The 19,328-nt window shown below is 37.1% G+C and overlaps 1 protein-coding gene across 3 annotated transcripts in view; it reads right to left on the bottom strand.

Annotated features, from left to right (window-relative positions):
• Positions 1 to 345: 345 nt before the first annotated feature.
• LOC132142342 (glutamate receptor ionotropic, NMDA 2A-like) overlaps positions 346 to 19,328 on the bottom strand; it is an 81,791-nt gene continuing 62,808 nt past the window's right edge. For all 3 annotated transcript variants that reach the window (XM_059552138.1, XM_059552139.1, XM_059552140.1), the window contains 10 exons: positions 10,944 to 11,058; positions 8,856 to 9,058; positions 8,439 to 8,604; positions 7,897 to 8,050; positions 7,670 to 7,795; positions 7,271 to 7,500; positions 5,936 to 6,096; positions 5,601 to 5,788; positions 3,463 to 3,701; positions 346 to 3,041 (listed from right to left, as the gene is read on the bottom strand). In XM_059552138.1, the coding sequence (XP_059408121.1) occupies positions 1,260 to 3,041; positions 3,463 to 3,701; positions 5,601 to 5,788; positions 5,936 to 6,096; positions 7,271 to 7,500; positions 7,670 to 7,795; positions 7,897 to 8,050; positions 8,439 to 8,604; positions 8,856 to 9,058; positions 10,944 to 11,058 (3,364 nt within the window). In that variant the 3' untranslated portion in view covers positions 346 to 1,259. The remainder of the gene's footprint in view (positions 3,042 to 3,462; positions 3,702 to 5,600; positions 5,789 to 5,935; positions 6,097 to 7,270; positions 7,501 to 7,669; positions 7,796 to 7,896; positions 8,051 to 8,438; positions 8,605 to 8,855; positions 9,059 to 10,943; positions 11,059 to 19,328) is intronic.

The raw sequence follows: 19,328 nt of genomic DNA, 5'->3' as shown, positions 1-19,328 counted from the left end.
TTGGTGTGGGCTTTTACATTTTCTCTGCCTTCTCTGAGTCCCTTATGACCACGAAAAAGACAGTATACCTATTTTTCTATCACTTCCCTTCATTTATTTTCCTGCTGTCTTCTTTTCTATAACACAATAAACATATTTGCACACCTTTTCCAAATATTTGGTAGTGTATAAAACTGTGTATAAATTGACAATCACTTTTTTCAATATTCTTGACAACTATAGAAATATGCTCAAGAATTTAGATTAATAATGAATGAACACTGACACTTACTACACTGTTGTGCTGTTAGCAGAGGAGTGTCTTCCTGCATTTGCGCTCTGCATGCATGGCAAGGTACGGACAGATTCAAGGGTGGGAGGGTCAAAGACTTTTTCCACTTGGTGTAGTCAGAGACATGAATGAGTCGTGGGTCTTGTGAGCATCGAGTTCACCTTCTCTGAAATTCCCCAACATACTTGATTTCAGAGATTACACCCGAGACTAATCATACAGGTAGTGCCATTTTGTCACAGTTCAGGCGGGAATGGAAATCTTATCTTTGAACTCTGAACAGTCTTTGAGGACCGTGCCTCAGTGCAGCTTTTACATCGAAATTTATTCATACATGCATTTATAAGCCATTTAAACAGTGTAACAGATGTTCTGCTGCCTTTCCAAAAACTCAAATCAGGTTTGGATCTGCTAAACAATTATTTATTTCAGAGCATGAGATTGTGTGCAAGTACATGCCTGTCATTTATGCTATTACATTGTATATGGTTTTCCTTTTTTTTGGTCAAGTCATGCCTAACGTCGTCCTTTCAGTAGTTTGAGATCATGTTTTGTTCGTGCCTCTTCCATGTGCATGTGTATTTTTGTGTGTAAAAGTGCAGAATGTGGTTATTCATGTATGTTTACATATATTAAATTTTTTGGTTGCTTGTGTTGTGTGAAAAAGGAAACTCTTTGGAGCTGCCCCTGTACTTCCTTCGTTCAAAGGCGCAAGAGCGTCCTGTCCACCATTTTTGATGTTTTCTGGAAGACACAGAGCTGCCGCTCGACTAGAGGGGGGGACCTGATGTAAAGTTGAACTCTGATTTCTGTTCAGACAGATAATTCCAAGAAGGGAAACAAAATATATTCCAGACTTGCTTGCCTTATTTTCAAAAAGCTTTACAATCCATCCAAGAGTTCCACGATTAAGCCATATCCTGGTGGAAATATCCAAGCATGTCTTTTTATAGTCTTTCAGATCTCTCTATCAGACCTCTGATCTCTATCAGACATCAGATTCAATGCTTGGCATCCTCTTGTAGACACGCCGAGCTCCCCCAGCGCTCAATGCCCTGGGAGCGGCGTATGTGGCGACAGGGGGAGGGGCTACATAAGGCATGACATGCTCGGAATAATAGAGTTCAGGGGTCGGCATCCTCACGCCGAGCACATTGCCATCAGCCTGCCCTAATGTGAGTGGCACAAGCTGCTTATAAATGTCTGTGGAGCTGCGCCCGTGAGCTAGACGCTGGTCGTCACGAAGCGTCTGGAGAAATGGGTTGTCTGTTGGACTTGCTGGATACATTGACTTGCTGCGACGACCAATTCCGAGTCCGCTGACACCCACCCCCGCAAGCGTGTTGTTTAGGTGCACAGACTGATTTTTCGGGGGCTTGTCCGGGACCAGAGTGGCCGAGGGAACATTGGCGTATGGTGTGTTGTCCTGCAGACTGACCCGCCGTGACGAACTCTTCTGGGGCAGATTCTCATATGAGTGCTGGCGGATGATTACATCCTCATTCTGGTAGTGACTAATAAGACCATCACCTTCTTGGTCACTCTGGGGAAGATAGGCTGTGAAGGAAGCATCAGGCTGAGGGAGAAATGGAGAGAAGGCCCTGTCAACACTTCCGCCCCCAGTGCCCCGTCCATTTGGATGAAGCAATTGATCTTCGCTTATGTCATACAGGTTTCCAGAGTGCAGGCAGGCATCACAGCGATACTGAGGGGACCGTACAGTGTAAAGCCCAGAGTAACTGGACAATTTCGACAGGCAGCTACGGCAGTGTGTCTGTCGTGGATCCTGAGTAGAACCAGGCCCGCCGGTGATGCTCCCTGCCCCGCCGGGCTTTCCGTATGTGTTGTATTTTTTATCCTTTGCAATGGTGGTTTGCATCACTTCTGGTTCATGGGCCTGGGACAGCAGACTGCTGTTGAGCTGCAGGATTGGCTGCTGCTCGGAGGAAGAGGATGGCCGGTGCTTATTGTCATGGTGATCATTGAAAATATCCGGGTAGTGCAGCCCATGCTCCTGATCAATGGAGTCAATTGTATAAATCTGACTTCCCTGGCTGCTCTGAGAGTAGATCTGAGCACTGTGGTTACTTTGCTGACTGGGCTGGCTTCGGAGAGTTGAAATCTCCACATCGCTCAGATCCCGTGGTAGGCGGTTCCGTTTCCGAAGTGTTTCTTTTAACTTGTGCTGCTTTTGCAAGTCCACCCGACTGGAGCTATCCGATATATCTGAGCGGGCGAATGCATCTTCAGGCAGGTAGCGCTGGCTCTTCATAGGTAGGGTCTCTGTAGGCTGCTGGACAGATGGTGGGGAATTATCCCCAGGTCCTTGGTTCTTCTGTAGAGTTTCCACAGACTTCTTCCAGAGAGCACGTGGCTTGGAGGCTGGTGGTCGAATGGTCTCACCCCCACCTACTGAGCCACCATTTCCAGCAACACCTGGCTGAGCATCCGTCAAGCTCAGGGCACGTTGCCCTGGCAACAGAGTGTTGTTAAGTGGCTCTTTGTGACGGTTGCTGAGCATTGTGCTGGTATTGCTGTACAGTGTGTTTTTCTGGGCAAGGTTGTTGCCTTTTGCTCCGTCCATAAATTCCAGCAAGCCCGTGGTAGGACGGAGAATGCTACTCACGGGACGTTTGGGTGAGGTAACTCCAAGGGTGGTGATCTCTTTAGCTGTTTTCAGAAGGTGCAACATGTTGGCCTGAGGACTGAAGCCCAACTCTGGGGCTTTCTTCATCTCAATATGGATACCGTGAATACAGCTCCAAATCCCCTATAGGTGAAATGGAGACAGAAATGTTAATGGAGAGAAGTTCTTAAGTGGAGGCTAACACCAAAAAGTATATATTAACAAAATTTTTCTCTATATAGTCCAGCTGTATGTTTTTTGGGGTTTCTATAAACCGATTAAATAAAGTAATGTATCCTGCTGAGACAAACAACTGCACCCTGCAACTTTATTCTACAGATGGTGGCTGGTGCTATTATATTCTGTTATATAAGCTCTTTCTTATTTTGCAGCAAAAAATGTGTTTGTCAGCACATAAGCAGCAATTCCAACACTGATGAAGCTTTAAGTTGACTGTGGTAAACAGCCACCATAACATGTTAATATATCAAGATTGAACAGATAATGGTTGCCTTCAGCAACGGAACCTCTCTAGTTAATTTACCATAGTGTTTCTGTGACATACCCTGCTGATAGTGAAGAGGATTCCTGGCCGACCAGAACAGAGACCAGTGAAACAGTAACGTAGCCTCCAGTAGAAGAGGTGCTCCCAGGCAAAAGTAATTAGCGACAGAGCCATGGCAGCCGCAAGCATATAGAACACACCAGCCATATTATCCACATCCAGCTGACTGCTCATCACTTCATTCTTCTCATTATGACAGATACCAGTCAGCCACTGGGCCTCCAGCTCTTCCATCTCACCTAATACACAACACAACATCACAGTTTTAATGCTTATGCACAGACTCACAGAAAAACAGGCTGTTCCAAACACTAGCCAGCTGTTTACTGGGCAGCATTTCTACGCATTTCAGGTAAGCTCCCAATACAAAGGCTGTTAAATAGTCAGCAAAATAATTTTGCTTTGTGAGATATCTTGTTAAATAAACCAAATAGAAAATAATTTTTTGAAATATAATTTTTAATCTAAAATAGTATAGATAAATCTAAAAAATTACACTGGAAAAAAAAATTACCCAAAAAAAGATATACACAGAATTTACTAGTGAATTTCACAATTAATAAGAAATAGCAAGTAACATTTTTCAAAAAGTATAAACATTGCAATAAAATTTTCTTGTAAGAAAAAACATTCCAATAATCTTTATTCATAATTTTGAAAAATCATTTTTACAGCGTATTTACCCATGATTTCACTCCCTGGAATATCTCATTCTGATTGGTTGCTTGCAGCCTTCTGCAGTCAATTTGTTAAATAATTACCGTTAAATTGCATATTTATCCTCTGTCCCTGGCTATCAATCTCCTACACTGCTGTAGTTTTGCTCACTTTCTTCTACCATTCAAAAGTTTGGGGTCAATAAGATTTTTCAAAATGTTTTGAAAGAAGTCTCTTATGTTCATCGAGGCTGCATTTACTTTATCAAAAATACAGATTTGTTTTATTTTTTATTTTGAAATATAATTTAAAATAATAGTTTTCCATTTGAATGTATTTTAAAATGAGTATCAGTATTTCATTTTCAAGCTCAAATCTATTCTAATCAAGTGAGTCACTTGCAATTCATGAAATTTATGCTGCACATCTGGGTGAGTGTTTAACAGGTTTTATCCTGTTTAAAAACAATCATTTATTAAAGGGTTAGTTCACCCAAAAATCTAAATTATGTCATTAATAACTCACCCTCATGTCGTTCCAAACCCGTGAGACCTCCGTTCATCTTCGGAACACAGTGTAAGATATTTTAGATTTAGTCCGAGAGCTCTCAGTCCCTCCATTGAAACTGTGTGCACGGTATACTGTCCATGTCCAGAAAGGTAAGAAAAACATCATCAAAGTAGTCCATGTGACATCAGAGGGTCAGTTAGAATTTGTTGAAGCATCGAAAATACATTTTGGTCCAAAAATAGCAAAAACTATGACTTTATTCAGCATTGTCTTCACTTCCGGGTCTGATGTGAAACCATTCAGAACATTGCACTTTACTGTTTGAGAAAATGAATTACTCCGGGATATTGGTTTGTTTTAACTCAGAGGGAGTGTCAGCCACATAAAAAAAGTTAACAGCTTAAGCCATTTGTGGATTAATGCTTATTGGAGACGCAAACCATTTCAAACGATTCAGTTCGATTTGGTGAACTGGTTCAAGAAGATCCGGTTACATCGAGTAATTGGTTCGTGAACCAGATATCACTAAACTAGTAAAGAGAAGACAATGCTGAACAAAGTCGTATTTTTTGCTATTTTTGGACCAAAATGTATTTTCGATGCTTCAAAAAATTCTAACTGACCCTCTGATGTCACATGGACTACTTTGATGATGTTTTTCTTACCTTTCTGGACATGGACAGTAGACTGTACACACAGCTTCAATGGAGGGACTGGGAGCTATCGAACTAAATCTAAAATATCTTAAACTGTGTTCCGAAGATGAACAGAGGTCTTACGGGTTTGGAACGACATGAGGGTGAGTTATTAATGACATAATTTAGATTTTTGGGTGAACTAACCTTTTAAGTAACATTTCATTTAGGATGCTGCCTACGTAGAGAACAAGGAATCTCACTAAGGTAAGGAACAGAGATAGTGTCATGAAATAAGTGAAATAATAGGAAAGAAAAACAAGAGAACACTGATACCATCTCCAATGATCCCGAGGATAGCAAGGTCAACCAGACGTTTCCAGTAGGATCCTTTCTGCAGGGCAATGCCATATCCTGTTGTGGCAAAGACGTAGCCACTGCCAATAGTTACTAGCTTACAGCCATCATCACGCCCCGCCATATAGTTGAGCACAGCAGCATCATATATGAAAGCATCCAGTTTTCTATACAAACCAAAAAAAGCACAAGTATTGGCTTATATATATATATATATATATATATATATATATATATATATATATAAATGTACATTATGTCTACCAGAAATAATCTTGTTGGCAGTACAAAATATTTGCATATCCCAGCCTTACCCTGTCTTGAGGCTGACCAGTGCATCTTGAACTCCAGTCTGATGGTATTTCACCATGTATTGGTGCATGTCTGGGTAGTTTTTCCTGATGTTTCGCTCTGTGCTCCCATTAGGCACGGTCCCGAAACGAAACGGTGGTGAATAGGAATAGGGACTTTGAAACTTTAAAACAGAAAAAAAAAATCATCAATTACATGAAGAACAGTGAGGGCAGCTTTAAGAGATACATGGAGGGAATCAATACAAGCTCAAATAATGAAATATATACGGGGAGATAAACCAAGTAACTGGTGTAGTTCAGACTCTCCATCTTGTAAATTTAGAAATTTGAGCTGCCAATTAGACAGCACACTGTAAAATATGTTTTGTCAGGTAGCCTAGAAAATGTGCCTCTAAATTAAGTGTTTTTATTTGAGTCACAAAAAATATTTTTTATGACTGAATCAACTGGAATACATTAGGTTACACACATAAAAAGTAATTTTTAATGTAAAAATAGCTTCTTTTTACACAGCATTTTAAGCATGCACCAGTGTGTGTCGTCCATAGATAAGGTAATTTCACAATGGATTTGTGCTGACATCAGCAACAAATGATAGCCAAGATGGCTGACAGAGCCACAGTTAGATGTTGTCTATAAATGTAGGTATATATTAAGTTAGAACTTCAGTGTCAACAAGACACAGCTGCTGCCAGGGATGTCAAGCACCTATTTTTTGAGGAGTGCCAGCCCTGCTTCACTCAGAGTCCTAGGTAAGATAAGACATAATTAAAAGAAAAAACACACATTAACTACTTAAAAAGTTCTCTACATACACTCCCATTCAAAAGTTTGCAGTCATTAATTATTATTATTTATATATATTTTTAAACACTATCATACTTATATTCAGCAAAAACACATGAAATGTATAAATTTAAATAATTTAAAAAATATATATATTTAAGCACAACTGCTTCCAACATTGATAACAGTGAGAAATGATCCTTAAGCCATAAAGCAGCATATTAGAATGATTTCTGAAAGATGACGCTACCCTGAACATTGGCTGAAAATTCTGGTTTGCCTTCACAGAAATATATTCTATTTTAAAATATATTAAAATAGAAAGCAATAACAACATTTCACATTATTACGGTGTTTACTGTATTAATATTTTACTGATCAAATAAATGCAACCTTTTAAATGGTAGTGTGAATATCAGACAGAATAATCTAGTCACATTTTTTATTTCCATCCTAACACAGAGTTACAGGTATATAAATACAGGTTAGAGTTAGAGAGGCAGTAGACAGTAAGACAGCTCAATATATTTCACCATACACAAAAAATACCTTTCTGTCACTGAGGCCTGTGACTTGATCCACAAACTCCTCTTGGATCATAAAGGCAGCCAAGTTGGCAGTGTAGCTGGCCAGGAATATCACAGCGAAAAAGGCCCATACGGACACAATAAATTTACTGGTAGTGCCCCTGGGGTTCTGTACCGGAACGGAGTTGTTGAACACCAGACCCCACAGTAGCCAGACAGCCTTACCAATGGTGAAGGAGGGTCCATGAGGGTCTATAGAAATGCATAACAAGAAAGAAGGAAAGTCAGTGAGTAGGAAGTCATAAGAGTTTTGTGGATCTCAAGGTGCTTATTGTTTAAATTTTTAATGTTGAGATTTTACAATTCTTTCAGTTTCAAATCAGACGCTGGTTGACTGTGTGGCTGAGGTTGTGTATCATACCTTTGCCCTGTGCAAGGTTTCTATTGAAACCGAGTGGACTGATGAATTCAAAGAGGAAAACAGCGATTGCTGTGACGATGAGTAACATGACAAACATCATAACCCACACTGAAGCACTGAAGGGTTCTGAGGGAGGAGAGAGAATAGAGATGCATGGGGTGAAGGCAGAGATTACAAAAACAAAACTGGTTCCAGAGGGATTTCAAACATATTATTTCATCTATTACCTAGAAATGCAGAGGGCGACACCGTTCCATTGCTACGTGACACCATTACACTGATGCCTGTCTCAACAAATGGGACAGAAAAGTCTATGGCCTCTGACCGCTCTTCATTTATGGTCAATGAGCCCACAGCCATTACAGCCTTTTTATAGACTACCTACACAGAAGAGAAGAGAAAACAACTCAAGAAACGGGTGTGTGACAGGCTGAATGAAAGACTGTTAGACTGATAGACCGACAGACAAACAGAAAGCCAACATATAGATAGACAGACATGCACAGAGGCAGAATAATCCTTTGATAGAAAAATAAAAAGAACGATGGAATGACAGAGATGATAGAACAATTGATACAACAGACAGATATACAGCGACTGATATACAGACATTATAGATGATTGACAGACAGACAGAACAACATAGAGACAGACTTAATGATATACAGATAAACAGATAGATAACAAACAGACAGACAGACAGACAGACGAACAGACAGGGAAAGCTGACATCCATGTGACTGAAATCAGGTTATTTAAAGTGACTAACCTCCCCCACCATGCCGTTCCACACATTATTGATCTTCTTGCCATGTTTGCCATTTGTGACCAGGTAAAGATCATAGGTGAACTTTACATTTCTGGCAATCTTCTTTAGGATGTCTATGCAAAAGCCCTTGCAGCACTGCTTGATATAGGAACCCTCCGTGGTATTACTGCAGCATACACAGGCAAAGCAATACAGAAAACAGCTGATACTGAGAAAGATTGACGATAACTCAGTCTAATAGGTTCTAAATATAAAACACAAAAGTTCATAACCACATTAGAGACTGTACAATTATTTCTGTATTCCCCAGGAAAAGATTAGGATTAAGATAGGATGCCTGCGGAACCTACTATTTTCTTCCAAACTGGTATTAGCTGCAATAGAGCTTTAAAGTTAAACAACTAAAACAAAACTTACTTTTTAATGTGTTTCCTGCAAGGTACAGAGTTCCGCATGCATGTGCCAGTAAGAATGTCCACATCATCCACTATTACAAAGGGTCTTTCCTCTAGAGTCACAATGCTCAAGTGGTTCTCATCAGCGTCTATGTCCCCGAATGAGTTATAACGTGGCCAAACTGGAAACTTCAACTTCAAGGTGTGGTTTTCCCATCGCCCCATCTGTAGACATACACACGTAAACATTTGGCTCACAAAAAGTGGCTTCCATTTTTATAAGTTTGAGGATGAAAATATGATTTTCTGCTCTTTAAACCAAACATAAGAAATGTTACACTGTTACACTTGTATATTATATCCAGCAAGCAACTAAGTCACATTCAAGGACTGGGACTCAAGTCTGTCTTTACTTCAGCTTTCCTTATCATATGTCATCTCATTTGCTCTCTCTGTTTGCCATGTAGGTGGTTGACAAAAACAAAATAAATGTCTAGATTTTAGGCATTTACACACAGACACACACACACACACACACACACACACACACACACACACACACACACACACACACACACTTATAAATAAAAATAAATGGGGAATAAATATGCTTTTCAAGTTTTAAAACAGAAGATAAAATGCTTCCCATACCTTTTGTTGTTGACGTTAAAGGCCATCCAATCAAACTTTATGGTATTTTGGTGCAATTTCATCTGTCACTTGGTAATATGACTAATACCAATATTATATTTGGCCCAATATTTGTTCCATGTGTTAGGCTGGAAATCACACTTGTGCTGTTGTGTATTCATAAGCAAAATTCTCAGTTTTACCATTCAGCCTATGTCATGTAAATAATTCTGCCCATTGTTTTGCCTGTGCAGTTCATGCTAATATTAATAAATGTTAATGTTGGATTTAAAGGACATTTTTGTTACTTTTGTACATTAACCAATTTTAGTTGCAACTTGAAGTCCAAGATAATATCGGTTTTAAATAATCCTGTGTGGTAAAAATAGTTTTTTAGAAGCACGGCACGGTCTTAAAACTGCATGTGTACTAATTACAAAAGAAAAAAAGCTGTTTAATGTGGTTTCAGACAGCATGGCAGACTGCAAGATAATGCTGTTTCAGCTTGAAATGCCATGTCCTCATGTAACAATGTGTCAAATTTATCCCATGTATGTGCAACAGTTATGCATTCCATCAAGTGTAATTGTTTCTTTGTTGATGTTTGATAAGCAATGTCAGCTATCCATGTATTGACATAATGTGTCAAGTTTACCGCATGTATGTTCACTGCACTCTTTATTCAATAGTTATGTGTTCCGTCAAGTGCACGTGCTCGTCTATAAGCTCCGATTACACGATCGGCTCACACCCTGTTCTAGCCCCTCTGCAGTGAGAAATGATTAGTGTCACACTTGACTTTTCACACAATCACTGCAGGGTTTTAATTTGAGTGTGTGTGTCTTCACACACACTGCAGGGAACTGTCAAAATACACAGCATCCAACACACCTCAGATGAAAAAACAATTCATTAAAAGAATGCATGAGTGAGCAAACGATTACGAAAATGAGTGTGTGAAGCACCAAGATAGAACAGGAGAAGATGTAAAACTAATTAGAGAAAGGGCACAAAGACGGAGAATGGATTACTGTACAAAAAAAAAAAAAAACAACCAAAAAAAAAACAAGCAAATTATTTATGCTAATAGCTAAAATAGAGAGAGAGATGAAAATAACCAGCACAATCAAATTGGATGGAGACACGTGCACTCTTCCTCAATTTAAAGCTAGAAGTAATTTCAAAATAAATCAGTTATGAAACCAATGCCTTAATAAGGGCTATTTTCACTCTTTATGACTAAGAAAACAATATTTTAAGTCATGTGCATGAAAAACCCTAGGCTGTGAAATGGGAAGTACAAATGAAATGTTCTTTTTCTTTAATAGCAAAGACCAGTGCATTTTCAGTCACAGTCACATAAAGGCTTTGAGCTAGTAAACATAATATTGATTGCTAATGCTTCCAGAAACCCCTTACAGGCAAAGCTAATAGACAAAAATGAAGATTCGGGAGGGATATAAAGATTAGAGGCTCTTACCTTCTCCCATTCCCTCTGTGTGTTCAGAACAATGACAACCAGTTTGGGATTTACTTGGTAGCCATCATCCATGAACGAATGATCTCTACCCCCTAGATTGACTCCCATCATATATCTGCAACACACACAGACAACAAAAACCCCAAACAGTTAAATATCAGCAGACTTACAAGATGCTTTAAGGTTTCAGGGCTCGTTAATAAGGACTGCCCGATGGCCCGGGGCCAGTGTGAAAGACGCTTGGGACAGTTAACGGATTTGTCACTGGCCCAATTGGGCAACTGCTGCATTGTTATGAAAGTTTATAATTTGCATGTGCTTTTAAGCCTTGCTAATTAAAAAAATCATCACAATTAAAAGAACCAAATACTTAAATTAAACTACTTCAGTCTGTGTGCATGTAATTTATTTAATACATGAGTACATGAAATAAATCTTCTTTTCCACAACATTCTAATTTATTGAGATGTACCTTTATATTTTCACAAAGGTAAAATCGGACCATTCTGTTTCTTGCTTCAGATTTTCAAATAATACAAATTAATTTTTAATTAAAAAAAACTGCATGTTACATGTGTGTAGCATTTGTGACTAAAATGCAGTAGTTGTTTCTAATTTCAAATGGCTGCAGACATTTTAATTATTTCTCGTTTCTTGCTTAAATAAAAACAAAAAAACTTAAATATTTAAAAAACAATAATGAGAAAAAATCATTATTGGTGCGATGTGATTATTCAGTTTCTGTACCCGAACACCTACAAACCTAAAAACCCAAAGCACTGTTTAATTTGAATCTTTGTTCTACACATTTAATTGTGCTATTGCTTGTTATTTGTTCTTATTTACTGACTGTTCAGTTGTCTTTAGTAATGTTTAAACTTTATATTTGTCAGGCTAGTAGTTTTTGCTGTGGTATTGAAATTGGAATTGAGAATTGTAAAATTTCATTGGTGTCTAAAATCTAGGTGTCATATAAATTTATTTATTAGAATAAAAGATAACATCAAATCAATCTATCGCAGTTTTGTGTTTTTGTAGCAAAAACCCAAAATTCAATGAGCCAGCAAACACATAAACACAAAGTCTTGCAAATGCATTTAGACCCTCAACTTATTCATTTGAAATGGACAAATTATCCATTGTTTTTCATCTTTCAATACATTAAAACTCTAAATTATTTTAATGTGGAATGTATTAAGTATTCTGAACAACAATAGCAACATCAATTTAGTACTTAGTAGTACGAGGTTGCTGGCTCTGATGTCTCTTTAGTGGTTAAACATAACATATAATTAGTTTTGGGTAAATCTAACAGGTTATATTTGGTCTGTATTCAATTTATCTATATGTTAAAATAAAAATAAAAAAGGCAAATTTATATAATATCTAGTTTCGTTGTAATGACTGTATATACACATTTCCCTGAACTAAGTACATTTCTGCAGCTGTTATTATGTTTAAATGAAAACGAAAGGAGGCAGTAGTATTTGATATCCCATTTCGTTTTATTGTAAACATACAGAGGGGAAAATTGCAGTAGCCAAAGCGAGCTGACTTAAGTTATCAAGTACGCTGCTGTTTGATTTACGGATTTACTGGATTTGCGTCGTCGAGGACATCACACTCCTGAGACGAATGCTCAAAGTCCGCACTACCGAGGATTCACATCCAAAATCAGCGTACTTTGTAGTGAGAAACACGTGCAGATGTACTTCACCAGTCTATTTGCCTAATCTTCCCGGTACTTTACACCGCAGTGGAAACGCAGAAAGCAACAGGTCTGGGGGGAAAAAAGTTCCTGGGAAAAAAAGTTCCTGGTACAAATGTTCCGGGTAATTTCGGTGGAAACCCGGCATTTGTTCACTTTTATGGAAGCAGAAAAACAAAGTTCATTAAGACCCGTGGGATTGCTTGTGATAAAGATTTAAATGCAAAATGCACAAGACTGTTTCTGTCTGTGTTGTTTTAATTTTCAATATTTTAACAAGAAAAGTAGGCTAATTATTGTGTTTAAATGTTTTGCGACTTGCTTGAGCAGCTTATTATACAAACCTAGAAGTAAAATGCATGAATAATGCGTTGTTTATATTTATTGAGTTTAAACTAATGTCTATAACTATGAAAGATTGTTACTGTTCTGTGATAAAAGACTCACAATGCTGAAAAAAAAAAATTATATATATATATACATATATACATATATATATATATATATATATATATATATATATATATATACATATATATATATATATATATATAGTACAGACCAAAAGTTTGGACACACCTTCTCATTCAAAGAGTTTTCTTTATTTTCATGACTATGAAAATTGTAGATTCACACTGAAGGCATCAAAACTATGAATTAACACATGTGGAATTATATATGGAATTATATACGTAACAAAAAAGTGTGAAAAAACTGAGTTCTTGAAACATCTTCAGATGCACCTGAACACATCATCAGTGATGTTACCTGAGCCTCGGGTGTTTCGGGTCTTTCAACATCAGACACCCTTGCCCAGGCGACCCAGCCGCGGCTGATCAGACCGCGACTTGTGTTCAGGTAGCACTCGCTTGCCCCCATGGTGCTCCTCTGCGGATCCAGAGCCATCTCGAGGCTTTCTTGGCTGCGTCGGTGATGTTCTTAATGGCCCTGCTCCTTGTTGTTCCTGTAATTCCTGAAAATATGTCATATTGTAGGTTCTTCAAAGTAGCCACCTTTTGCTTTGATTACTGCTTTGCACACTCTTGGCATTCTCTTGATGAGCTTCAAGAGGTAGTCACCTGAAATGGTCTTCCAACAGTCTTGAAGGAGTTCCCCGAGAGATGCTTAGCACTTGTTGGCCCTTTTGCCTTCTGTCTGCGGTCCAGCTCACCCCTAAACCATCTCGATTAGGTTCAGGTCCGGTGACTGTGGAGGCCAGGTCATCTGGCGCAGCACCCCATCACTCTCCTTCTTGGTCAAATAGCCCTTGATGCCTTCAGTGTGACTCAAAAATGTTCATAGTCATGAAAATAAAGAAAACTCTTTGAATGAGAAGGTGTGTCCAAACTTTTGCTCTGTACTGTATATATATATATATATATATTTTTTTTTTTACATGATTTGAAATAAAAACAATGAACAAATGTCGTGGACTGAACAGCCCGGATCAGTAGCGTACTGCAAACGTGCCCTGTGTGAAAGCACAATGAGTCCGTGCTGCGGACTGCATACGCACTGCAGATGGAGTATGTGTGAAACAGGCGTTACAGCCAAAAAGAGGAGCTGGGTCTGTTGTTTGGAGGTTTTTTGGTTTCCAAAAATCCGACGTCGACCAAACATCCATTTTATGAAAGTGCTGTCGGGCTAAAATTGTCGCCAAAGGCGGCAACACGAGCAATTTGCTCCAGCACCTTAGCCGCAAGCACGTGTTCGAATATGCATTGTACACCTGATTATGCATGAAAAAAAAAAAAAACGTCATAAACTGGCATAATTTTGAAAAAAAAACTGTGATATAAATTTTTGGTCAAACTGCCCAGCACTAGTACTGTATAGGAAAGAAAAATGTATAGCAAATTGTTATTCACTCATATATCTTCTCATCTGCATGGACTTTCATGGTTGTTCTTGACAGGAGCTTGGAAGACCCAGTCTTGTTTCAAAGCCTATTTTTTTTTTTTATCCATCTTTTGTGTTGGATGGAAGAAAGATTGTTACAGGTTGGGAACCACATGAAGGAGTGTATATAATACCAGAATTGGGCAAACTGGGAACATTAAAAACACCTTATTCTAGTTACATCTGACAAACTGGCTTCTACGTTTTTCCCCATATGACGCTATGATAATGCTTGACTGCTCATTCCATCTTTTATTTTGATCTCAACTGCTGAACTCAGTAACACTTTCAAAGTGATCTCTGGCCTCTTTTACAAATCTGCTTGTTTGTGCAGTAAGTTTTAAGGGATGACCTTTTCTAGATGGCGTCTGGAGGGCTTGTGGTAGTTTCCACTTCCTCATAATTGAACCAACACCACTGGGATATCCAAAGATTTGGACATTGTTTTGTAACCTTTTCCTAAAGCATTTGTCTAACATTTTCGCTGACATCTGTGAAAATGAAGTCTAAAGAGCATTTTAAATATGTCCTTTAGATTAACAACCTGAATAATTATTCCCCAATGTGACATTTTTGTTTATTTAGGAAAGGTTATAATCACTCAAAGGTATAATCCAATTGCACCTGTTCATATCCACCACCAGGAATTTTTAGTTTTCAACCGATTAAAAATTATCAAAAAATCGAATTACTGCTGTTTACTTAATCAAATGGAATGCAATTAACTGTATATTCACGGAGAATGATTTTTAAATGCTAAAAATAAAATAAAATAAAATATATTAAATAAACCTAGCTATAAATACTTTTAAAAATGAAAAATGGCAAAAGCATATTAGTTAAAATGAAGGAAATTAGTTAAAATGAAAATGAAAGCTAATTCAAAATATTGATAAATAATATAACAGTATATAAATAATACTAAAATAAAAAACAAATTAAACTATTTAAAGACAACATAAAACATATAAGCCAAGTATAATGGTCAGAGGACATGATTAAATGTGATTACTTTTTTTTTAAACAATAGTGTTGCTACTTTTTTAAAAACAGTTAACTACTAAATTGTACTAAATTAACAAACATACAATGTTTGTGAACTTAAAGCTTCTGTGACCTGTAGACACTGATTACACATACAGCATATTTAATTTTTTTCAAGGAACAATATTACATTAAACTTATTAATTTACTGTTTCAGTGCTCAAAAGTAAAAATATCACAGATATTTAAACAATGATTTGTAATTAACTAAAAATATGGTTTGGTAAAGAATTTGCTCTCTCTCTCTCTCTCTCAAAAAAAAAAGAAAAGATAAGTCTGTTATTTACTCACCCTCATGTTGTTTCAAACCCATATAATGTTCTTTCTTCAGTTGAAAACAAAATAAAATTTACATTTTGACATCTGCCCTAAATCTTCTGGAAAAAGAAGCAGCATCTTTTCAATTAAATGTTGATCCAGTTCACAGAAAGAGTCTGACTCAACAGTTCACAGGAGGGGAAGATTACTATTATACACAAAGCTAAATGGCTCCAGAAGACTTGGAATAGAGTACATATGTTGAGTACACTACTTTCATACTTCTACAGTGCTTTGACACTTAGCTTGAGTCCAGTTATTCAAAATGTCTCAATCTGAATCACATGGAAGATGGTCACATGTGGTTTGGCTCGACATGAGGGTGAGGAAATAAAGACAGAATAAAATTTTTTGGGTGATCTAATCCTTGATGGGTCTGAATACTTTTGCAAGGCCCTCACACAGACTCCTCTGAATAACAGAAGTGCAATACTGTATCTCTGCCTTCTCCATGTAACGCACAATGAAGATTAGCTCAGCTGTGCACTACTCAGATGGCACAAACACACACAAACTCTCTTTGGAATTTAATTAAGAAACAGGAACATAACTAGGAAATGGGGTTTAGCTTCAGGCAGAAATGAAAAGAACAGGGTCAGAGCTACATCTGCTACTCAAATACAGCTTCTGTTGTGTGTGTTTGCTTGTTAGTGTGTCTTATTCATATATTAGAGATTTCCACAGTGTAAACATGAAAAATGATTTTTGTAATAGCCGTCACAGAGTTTTCTCTTAAACAAACACATCATTCTGTGCATCTAATCTCACAAAAAGAGAGACGGAGAGTATATTATACTAGACACTATCCAGGGTGACCTTTCCCAGCAAACATTGGTCCGACGGCGACGTCGTGTGCCCGGCCAAAAATAGTCGCGGTAGGACGGCATAAATCGGTAGAAGTATGTAACACAGAACATTTCCTAAAAATGCATTCAGATATGGGGTTGCATGTATAATTGTTACTTTGACTTTTAGCTGCGTGTAGTTCACTATTTACCCGTGTTGTGAATCGGTTGTGAGAGGACGTCACTATTTGACGTCTTTTACACGTGCATTACACGTCCATCGTGACCCTCTATGAAATCCTTGTGGAATATGCAAAAGCTGTGCTTAGACCTTGATTAATACTGCAATAATTAATTTAAGTGCACCAAGTAGTTTTTAAGATGTTTTAAAGAGGTTGTGAATAGATGTCCACTGAAGTCTTTTACACGTCTCGTCATGGTTGTGAAAAGACGTCCAAGCAATATTAACAGGGAAAAATTTATTTTTTTATACAAAGTAAATATATTTACTTTATCTTGTTTAAATAAATTATAATGACAAACTGCCCAGTGTGGTTAAGTGATTGCCATGCTACAATTTAGTCATCACTTCAACCTGTTTTATGTATTCGTTGTTATAATTTTTATGGAATCTATGCATATACATGTAAACAGATATATATCCGGTCACCATTTCGGTCTGAGTTGTATGTAATTGCCAAAACGGTGCTGCCAAGATGTAGACACAAAACATAGTAATATATTTCGTGATATTACAAAATCCCTATCTTACAAAATAAGATAGATTATCTTGCGAGATCTTGCGGTCTTCCGGTTACGGAGAGGACTCGAAGAGGACTCGAGGAGGGAGGTGTATCGATATATATTATATAGAATCTACTGTTGGGTAAGTACATTTTGTATTATTTGATTAACGTGCTTGAGTTTTACTTGTTTGACACGAAGGAACCGAGAGAAATGATGCCCACGTTGTCAACTGAAATTCACTGAGTATGGCTAAAATTCGCTAACGTTAGTAGGCTAAAAGTTACTCATTGATTAATTTTTATTGGTATGCTTTAATTAATTATTCAGGGGACATCACAGCCCTCCTGTCTTATCAGAAATGTCCTGTTCACTTTCTCACAGTTAAACACCCAGTTAAGGGTGTTTCTCAACGGCAACACATGAAAACACAACATCTTTTATACAATAAAATCTAATGCATGTTGATTGCCTTTTTCTAATGTTTCATTCATGATTCATTCATCTTGTTCCAAGGTTTCTTATGTATTTATTTATTAATTTTTTAGCTGTAGACCAAGATATTTTGAAAATAAGTGCATGTCATTTATTTCAATTTTTTTATTTTATTTATTTAAAAAATAAATATATTCTCTTCCCTCAGATGCTGTGAAGAGGTGCAGACTCTGAAGGGGATGCAGCGATGGCAGAACACATGAAGCTCGCTCCAGGAAGAGCTGAGGGTGGAGGTTACAAGGAATGATCCAAACTACTGTAATGTGTTTAAGGGATAGTTCACCCAAAAATGAAAATAGTCACAATTTTCTCACCTTTATGTTACGATCATAATCATTTTTTCCTACAATGGCAGTTAATGGATTGTGAGATCTGCTTGGTTACAAATATTCTTCCAAATATCTTTGTGTTTATAAGACAACTGTAAGTCAATGACAAGATTAATAAAGACATGATAAAAAGAAACCATCTTTTAACATTTTAGTTGAAAACACGTGAACGCATTCTCAGAAATGTAATATTTTAATTCATGTCGGTTCTATATAGTTTAACATCATTTACGCTACTTTGATTTTATAAATAGCAATGATTTCAAACATATTTTATGATGAGGGTCTTCTATGTTTTATGATTTTCTTGTCACATGACAACAATGGCTCCTGCAAGGTGGTTATGCCACGTTCAAATATAATATTCTTAATATTATTTATATGATTAAAGTATTTAAAAATAAATGCAATTAATAAAAACATTAATAAACAAATACTGCGAAAATAGAAATTTTTGACAATAATAATGGACTTCAAGATTGAGTATTTCAGCACTTTTTATTCAGTGATGACCCTCATTAAATCATATTTCTGACGAAAATGGTAGGCCTGTAAACTTATTTCAGAAATCCAAAATGGATACAAAGATTACATTAAATAAATAGATTTTTATCATCTTGAAAATTCTTTTTTGTCATTGACCCAGTAAAGCAAACGTGAAAACAATATCGTCAGAACATAGAAAGGTATACAGGTTTGAAACATGAGGGTGAGTAAATGACAGCTTTCCCCTTTATATAATAATTCAGTATTTTGTAATTGGTATTTAGTTTGGTTAACAGATGCTAAACTGTTCAAAAACAATAAAATGTGCTAAATCAGAACATGCTTCTTTTTTGCATATTGTTTGTGATGTACTCTTGATTAAGATGTTTTATGGACGTTCATGTCTGACTGGACCGATCTTGAACTTTTGTCAAGATGTGTTAAACCTCAAGACATAATTGATTGCCTTTCATGATGTTACACAATGGGTGTGTGATTATTTTATATGCAGGCTTATATATACATACACTTAAACTATGCAGCAATGCATTTAAACATTTAAACAACGACATCCAGA

The sequence above is a fragment of the Carassius carassius genome, chromosome 6 (assembly GCF_963082965.1).
Source record: "Carassius carassius chromosome 6, fCarCar2.1, whole genome shotgun sequence".
Classification (NCBI taxonomy): Eukaryota; Metazoa; Chordata; class Actinopteri; order Cypriniformes; family Cyprinidae; genus Carassius; species Carassius carassius.
This window is presented reverse-complemented; position numbering and strand designations above follow the sequence as displayed.